We start from the raw sequence: 8,505 nt of genomic DNA, 5'->3' as shown, positions 1-8,505 counted from the left end.
AAAATGAAGCCAAATCATCTGCCATATCCTAACCTTTTTATCCTAGGCCACATAATTGTATATTATAAACATGACACAGGATATGCTGTCTGTTTTCCTGTACATACATGTCAGTGTATAAATGGTGTATTGTTGTATCATGGGTAGATCTAAGTGTCGTGTCTAAGTGTGTGTGTTTGTGTGTGAGCATATGGATCTGTGTGTGAGTGTGTGTGTGAGTGTGTGTGTGAGTGTGTGTGTGAGTGTGTGTGTGTGAGTGTGTGTGTGTGTGTGTGTGCGTGTGTGTGTGCACCCCACCTGGCATGACCACGAAGGACCCCTGCGGCTCCATGGAGACGAGGCAGGCGCTAAGGATGGAGGGCGAATCATTGGCGGAGATGCCACACATCCGACACGCCTCCCTCAGCTGGCGACTCACAGAGTGCAGGGAGTGCTCCCCCAGATACGAACTCCAGTCTGAGCAGAGAGCGACAGGGAGAGAGAGAGAGACAGAGAGGGAGGGAGAGAGAGAGAGAGAGAGAGAGAGAGAGAGAGAGAGAGAGAGAGAGAGAGAATGAGGACAGACCGATAGGTAAACAGAAAGATAGAATAAGACAGGGGAGGAGAGCGATAACACGTCAGAATGGACTAGTCGTGATAAAAAATCTCCAGTTCATGTTGATATGATCATTAATAATATTTCAAACTACACACCCTTCAGTTCTCCATGTCCCAATCGACCCAGCCGACCAATCACAATCCTCCAAGGCATCGATGTCATCTGGATGATTCCAATGCACCACTCCCACAGCTTCTCCAAGCCTTTCTTGCGTGGAGAGAACTTAGGCCGCCGTGACCTGCACAGTGGAACACAATGGGATGATGAATGTCTCTATGTGAAATATCTGAACATGGGGAGGGTTTTGACTATGTAGTTTTTGTTGTCTATCTAAAATAATGTTTTGGATCTAAAACAATTATGACATTTTAGAGGTACAATGAAAACATTTGAAGCATTTTGTATTATAATCTTTGAGCCAAATAAAGAACAGGGAAAGAAAAAAGAGAGAGAATCCACGCAGTGAGTGTATTTGAGGTCATCTTTAACTCTTGTTAAGTGTGAAAGACTTCCTCCTTTCTGTCAGTTACAAACAGTGGCTGACCTGGGACTATGCTAATTTCCACTGTCCTGTTTCGTCACAACTGTAAATAATCTGAACGGCGCTTCCAAAAAGCACTGCTTAGTTACAACCTTGACTAATCTCTTTCACAATCTTTATTAATATCATTAAAATGTCCTGCACCGCAAAGCTTTTCTGAAATCAGCCATGTGCTGTGTCACCTGTTGGGCACGTCGATGTTGATGATGCAGGTCTCAAGCAGCTCCCCCTGCTGGTCGGTGCAGGACACCAGAATCCAGCGCTGGTCGTGCGACAGGCAGTAGCCCACGAAGAGCACGTTGTAGCGGGGAGCCGCCTCGCCAGAGGCCTCCCCCAGGTCCGGCTGCTTGGCGCGCGTGGGACCCAGGATGAAGGGAGGAGAGAACAGCTGCATAGGAGGATTGGGGTCCTGAGGCAGAGAGGAGGAGGAGGGGAGATGGCAGAAGAGTTACAGAAAGACTAAGACCGAACTAAGGGTTCGGCAAAAGTGGTACAGGAGGTAGAGAAGTTGTTTAGTAATCAGAAGGTTGCTAGTTCGATTCCCTGTCGAAGCATCCTTGAGCAAGACACTGAACCCCTAATTGCTCCTGATGTGCATTGTGCCATCAGTGTAAATGTAAAATGTGTATACATCCTTGTAAGTCGCTTTGGATAAAAGCGTCTGCTAAATGACTAAATGTAAATGTAAACTGGGAAAATCGCATACAAAGTCTTATAGTTTGTCTAGAACAAGCAAAATGTCTGCGTTTTGAGAGGAGGAGGGAATCAGATCAGAATCAGAATCAGGTTTTATTGGCCAAGTAAGTTTGCAAAAACAAGGAATTTGACTTGGTAAAGTGGCTCTCAGTGTGCTTACACAAAATATACATTACAACACAATACAAAACAAACAGTGCAAAGGTCTAAGAAGTTTAAGAAAGTATATACAAGGCGGAATGGCTATATACAGTAGCTGTGAGATGATGGCAAAAGAGTTACAGAAAGACTAAGACCGAACTAAGGGTTTAACTGGGAAATTTGCATGCAAAGTCTTATAGTTTGTCCAGAACAAGTGAAATATCTGTGTTTTGAATTTCTCAATGACCCACAGGAGGCTTGGGTTTTTCCATCTACTGGGGCAGCTGATATGTGTTGGTAACATTGACCCTGAGGACATCCAGAACCAGAATGGACATACATAACTGAGGGTTACTGATTCGTTAAGCTGACACCATATTAAAACGATGTGTTAGTTTACATAATTAATTACATGACTAGTCATAAAATGTATCGATAGTTGTAAATTAACTTGTTGAGTGACCTTTTGAAAATGTTCCCCACTTCTCTCTCAAGCAATCTCACATGATATCCATTCAAATAGTAGGTACTCGTGGGTGAGACTGAGCTTTGACGTTTTGCCGACACGTGCCCGCAGTTGTGTGAAGCCCCACCTGTTTGTTGTTGAGGGTGCAGTCGACGTTGGCCGCGGGACCGAAGCCCGTGAGGGTCTTGATGTGGATCTGCGTGGGTAGCAGCCGTCTGCACTGCGAGTAAGTGGAGAAGGCCAGGGAACGCAGCTGCTGCAGGTACAGAGGGCTCTCGCCACTCGCAGGCTGCAACAGGTACTGGCACGGCACCACCTGCGAAGGCACACACAGAGACACACACACAGACACAGACACAGACACACACACACACACACACACACAGAGAGACACACACACAAAGACACACATTTTATAGTTATAAACTATAGAGAATTATAGTATTTACAAAACAGCATGTAACCATTACAGTTTAGGGGATGCCCATTTCTCCCTGTTCTGCCTGGAAGAATGATGACAAGACAATTGCATTTGGAATGAGCACATCACTTAATATTTCACCTCTGATCCAGACATCCTAAATATATCAGACCTTGAAATTTCATAGTTTGAATCGCAACAGATCTATACTTCTGTGTGTAAAAGAAATAGTTCCAACACACAGGAATGTGTCTGGTATTGGGCTACCAAAAAAAAAAACTGTGCCCTTAAGGCATTAGGTGTTTGAACCGTGGTTTTCTTCATGTGGTGCTGTGCTGTTGCTGGCATTATTCCTGTGTGCGACACTGTGCCCACTCCGGCCTTTGTGTTGTGTTTTGTGTGCTCAGGTCTCTAAGAGGATTCCTTTGAGATGCTTTAGTAAACAGAAAGGGGCCGAACAGGCTGGATATTAACGGCCTAAATGCCCCCTCACTGGAATAAGTCAGTGGACTAAGCTGGTTAAAACCCCAACAAAAGAGGCTGGCGGGTCTTAAAAAAAAACTAGGCCTCTTTATTTTGCCCGGTAGGAAAGACCTTTCTGAGCCTCTTTGAAACTCACTCATCCCCTAATGGAGAGAAGTGAGTCCTGCTGAGCACTGAATAGGTTTGCTGAGAGGTTCCTGCTGCAGAAATATAAACACATAATGACATGCAATAAACACAATGAGGTAAATAAATATAAGACAATGAGGGTTGCTGGGAGGGGGCTTCTCTGGCTAAGGGAGGCTGGTACGCTAGGAAAGAATGGAACATATTTGTTCTACTTTGATTTACGTAAGACCTTTAGAGAGGAAAAAAACAGGGCAATTAGTTGAGCAGTTTGAGTTAGATAATCGGTTCTGTTTTCTGTAATTCAAAGCCGTTTGTGTGAGTGTGAGTTGTGAGTAGTGGGGGTGTGTGTGAGTGTGTGTGTGTGTGTGTGTGTGTGTGTGTGTGTGTGTGTGTGTGTGTGTGTGTGTGTGCGCGTGCGTGTGCGCGCGTGCGTGTGTGTGTGTGTGCATGAGAGAGAGAGAGAGAGAGAGAGATAATAATAATAATAATTCATTTAATTTATAGCGCACTCTACATTCACCTGAATCTCAGAGTGTGTGTCTATTAGCAAGTATGTATTAATCATTAGTAACAATATTATCGATTAATGTGTGTACTCATGAGTGCGTGTGTGTGTGCTCATGAGCTTGTGGGTTTGCTCGTGTGTGTGTGTGTGTGTGTGTGTGTGCTCGTGTCTGTGTGTGCTCGTGTGTGTGTGCTCGTGTGTGTGTGCTCGTGTGTGTGTGTGCTCGTGTGTGTGTGTGCTCGTGTGTGTGTGTGTGTGTGCGTGTGTGTGTGTGTGCGCGTGTGCGTTTGCATGTGTGTGTGTGAAATCTGACCTGTAGTGTGAGTGCGGGCCTCAAGTTCTCGGGCAGCAGGTGGAGCAGCTCTGTGTAACAGCGCAGCAGCGCCAGCATCCACACACTCCCCCCTTCCACCTCCGGCTCCTCCCCTTCCCCGCCCCTCCCCGCCCCGCCGCCTCCCCCGCACATGAAGGGGTCCACCACATACAGCACGATGGACGGTGGGTGGGCGTGGCGGTCAGCTGAATCTGGTAACGTGGGAATGCCGATGCGCTCGCGCTCAGCCAAGCTGGAAGGAAAAGGGGAGGACAGCACCACATTAATATACACAACTAATCTACCCTACTACAGGACACTAATGCAATTAATTGGGTAAAGTTCAGTTACGCAAAGATTTCCAGCAGAATTGTGAGTGTGAGAGTGTGCTGAAGATAAATACGGCAACAGTTTTTCACCTATCAATCAGAGTCAATCAATACTTGCTGGAAAATCATTTCTGTTGGGTAATACTCATCATTGTGTTAGTCTAAGTAAATGTCTTGAAATTAACTTGACAATACCTTAAGATAATAGCATAAGGTACTTGGAGGTTCATGGATATGTATTGTCTGTGCTTGTTTACAAAGGCAGCAAGGACACATGCAAATTCAGAAATTAAAAAAATAAAATAAATTGGTACTGCATCAAAATTAAAACAAATAGAAAATTGCAACCTGTTCAGGTCCAGCTGTCCAAAAGCTGTGTGTGTGTGTGTGTGTGTGTGTGTGTGTGTGTGTGTGTGTGTGTGTGTGTGTGTGTGTGTGTGTGTGTGTGTGTGTGTGTGTGTGTGTGTTTATGCGTCTCACCTCTCTGGGCTCTCTGTGGGTTGGGCAGGTGTTGGTGTGGATGAGGGGTTCACCCCTCCCTTGGCCTCACCGCTACCCCCCTGTGCCAGCTCGCCACTGCCCGGCTGGCCCGAGTTCGTCCCCAGGGACGAGCTGCCTGTGCTGGGGGCAGTCACTGCCGGGTCCCCCTCTGGAGCCCCAACGCCTGGAGCAGACTGGCTGTTGCTGGAGGAGGAGGCAGGCTGAGTGGAGGGAGGCTGGGGTTTAGGAGGCAGCAGGAGGCTGGAGTCCAATGACAGAGCAGAGAGCTGGGGAGCTGGAGGAAGGGGAGAGAGATGGTGAGATAGAGAGACAGCACCAGACTTAGCATGATTCAAAAATATACTCCAACATGCAACTGAGTGAATGTCAGTACTTTCTTCAAATACTTTACAAATACTAAATTACCAAAAAGTTATATATAAAACTTTATATTTTGTATTCACTGATGAACTGATTATTGTTTGTGTCTATTGTTCAATACATTATTGAGTGTCAACTTTTAACCCCATAACATTTCCTCCCTTAGGAAATATGCTTCATATGAATGTTAAAATAGCAGATAGTTACCGGTAATGTACATATCTGGCAAAAGTAAACACATGCATGCTTGTATCCTTTCAAATTATACAAATGGCAATGTGATTCCTTAGGCCACTTCTCAATCACAGATGCTGATAAAGACCCACAGTACCCTAATCTTATGACATGCCATTTCCCCCTCTAAACTTCACATTGCCCCCTAGTGGTTGGTGGTGGCTCTCTCACCCAGTTGCTGGCGGCAGGCGTGGGCATAGAGCTTGAGCTTGCGCATGTTGTCCTCCTGGTGCTGGCCGCTCCAGGGCCCGGTGAACCACTGCTCCACGAGCTCGTCCTCCTCCGGCTGCTCGCTCTCTAACGCCTCCCCCACACGCACCAGCCCGTCACGGGACACCTTGGCCAGGGGTCGGTGCTTCCCCAGCCGACACGTCTGTAAGGCAAGGCATGGCAAGGCAGGTTCATGTATAAAGCACAATTCATACATATTGGTGATTCACAGTGCTTTACAAATGAGCAGATAAAAGAACACAGAAAAACAACAGATTCAAAGAGTAGTATAAGGGCGTTATACAGAACAGAAGATTAACAGAAGATTCAAAACAAATCTAAAAGACTATAGAATAGGCAAATAAATAAAAAGGTAATAAAGAAGTAGAGTGCATTCGATCAGATAACAAAAAGGACAGAGAGAACAGTTGGTTCTTAAGTCTAGATATAAAGCTGGCTACAGTTAGAGTACATTTGATAACATCAGGAAGTTGGTTCCAGAGCTGAGCAACTAAAAGCTGCTTCACCATGTTTAGTTCTGACAGGTATTACCAACAGATTTTTCTCCAGTGATCTGAAAGATATAGCAGGTGTGTACTGCTGAAACATATCTAAGAGTAATTTGGTCCTGTCCCATTTAGTGACTTATAAACAAGTGGTGCTTTAAAGTAAATTCTGTGACTTACTGGAAGTCAGTGTAAGGACTTGGACAATATGGCCAATTATTTTGGTTTCGATAGGAACTTTTATAGCAGCTGCATTTTGTAGTCTTTTTGCGGTAGTCAATCCTAAAGGCATGAATGAATTTTTCATGTTTTGAAATAAGGCTTTTAGGTTTGGCTACGCTTTTCAGATGGTAAAAAGCAGAATTAAGACACCAAGGTTTTTAACAATGTCCTTCACTTTAAGACCTTTTGTGTCAAGATGAGTAGCAATCCTAAGTTTCCTCCTTATTAAGCAGGACCTTTTGAGACATCCAGCTGTTAACTTGGTCAATGCATTGACAAAGAGATTCTATGGGCCCATAGTCATTAGGTGAGAGGGCTAAGTAAATGTGGCTCCTGTCTTGTACGTATGATCTGAGCTACTTGATAGCCGTCCCTAAAAATCCAACCCAATGTTCCAGTCTGGGAAGTAAGATATTATGATCAACAGTGTCAAAGGCTGCACTAAGGTCCAATAACACTAGGACTGATGTTGTGCCTATATCAGTATTAAGATTTTAAAACCTTAATGAGAGCTGTTTCAGTGCTGTGATTAGCACAGAAACCTGACTGAAAGTTATCAAAATAGCCATTTGGACGTTTAGAAGGTGGTTAGTTGATTTAAAACTGCTTTTTCAATGATTTTGCCAGCAAATTGTAGACTGGATATGGGCCGGTAAGTGTTTAGTATGGAAACATTTCAATTATTCTTTTTAAGTAGGGGCTTTATAACAACTGTTTTTAGGGACATAGGGAATGGGCCAGACAGCTGTGATATATTTATAATTTGAAGCACGTCTGCGGTTAAGAGGTGAAAAACAGATTTACTGTAGAGAGTAAAGGGAGAGATGTTGGGCTAATGGAAGTGCTTAGAAAGGGTGCCGTGGTGGGGCTTTGACTTTATCTCAGTTACAACATATGATATATGTATTATGGGATACTCCACAATGGCTGTTTTTGCCAATACCAAAGTCAGATAAAGTTCATGACCAGGTAAGACAGGGAAATCAATACATTTCTATCTGGAAATAAATGACAGCAGTAGGTTGCTCCGATGATGTGGGTGCTACACCTGTATATGAAAAGTCGGAAGACTACATCAGACAAGGGCATAAGGGGTGAACCTGCCTGTGGGCATAAGAAGAGGGCTGCTTGTATCTGTATGAATGGAAGTCGGATGCCCTAGAAAGACTACCTGCTGTGTTTTCCTTCAGCAAGGCCTTTAAAGTCTCCATATGCTCGGAGAGCTCTCACCCTTTCTCTTCATGTAGACAAAATACAGTGTCTCCAATCCATTCAGTAAAATGATTCATCCCTCAACTGACTTCTACTTAGAGCAAATGAAGACTTACAAAACAGAAATATGATACAAAATACGTTGAAATATAAAAATGTGAAATATGAAACCCCCTCTCTTCTCCCTCCTTCTATTTTCCGTCACCCCCTTTTAACCTTCTCACCACCGCCTCACCTCGTAGACAGCGCTAAGCTCCTGGAAGAAGGTGCGGGCTCCGGCCAGCAGGGCGTCGCTGTTGGGGCAGAGCACCAGGAAGGCCACGTCTCTCTGGCCGCCATACGGCTCCAGCAGCAGTTTCTCCCAGAAGGGCAGCGCCAGCGGCGACAGCGCCAGGAAGTCCTTGTCGTTGCCCAGCAACACTGTGGGGATGGGCAGCGGCTCGGGGGACTCCTCCGAACCTGTGGGTGGACAGACAGACAGACAAACAGACGGAGACAAACGGACAGACAGACAGACAGACAGACAGACAGACAGACAGACAGACAGACAGACAGAGACAGACAGACAGACAGAATACATGAGAAATAGGAAACCAAACAGTCAAACTATAAAGCAAATCAGAAATCTGTTTGTGATT

General features: G+C 45.0%; 1 protein-coding gene across 3 annotated transcripts in view; it reads right to left on the bottom strand.

Moving 5' to 3' along the window:
• The window catches only part of LOC105889908 (mediator complex subunit 13L), a 93,341-nt gene that overhangs the window by 5,796 nt on the left and 79,040 nt on the right, over nt 1–8,505 (bottom strand). For all 3 annotated transcript variants that reach the window (XM_031578305.2, XM_012815845.2, XM_031578306.1), the window contains 8 exons: nt 8,103–8,326; nt 5,889–6,090; nt 5,103–5,397; nt 4,294–4,546; nt 2,570–2,758; nt 1,322–1,548; nt 694–836; nt 298–456 (listed from right to left, as the gene is read on the bottom strand). In XM_031578305.2, the coding sequence (XP_031434165.1) occupies nt 298–456; nt 694–836; nt 1,322–1,548; nt 2,570–2,758; nt 4,294–4,546; nt 5,103–5,397; nt 5,889–6,090; nt 8,103–8,326 (1,692 nt within the window). The remainder of the gene's footprint in view (nt 1–297; nt 457–693; nt 837–1,321; nt 1,549–2,569; nt 2,759–4,293; nt 4,547–5,102; nt 5,398–5,888; nt 6,091–8,102; nt 8,327–8,505) is intronic.

Source organism: Clupea harengus, chromosome 12 (assembly GCF_900700415.2).
Source record: "Clupea harengus chromosome 12, Ch_v2.0.2, whole genome shotgun sequence".
Lineage (NCBI taxonomy): Eukaryota > Metazoa > Chordata > Actinopteri > Clupeiformes > Clupeidae > Clupea > Clupea harengus.
This window is presented reverse-complemented; position numbering and strand designations above follow the sequence as displayed.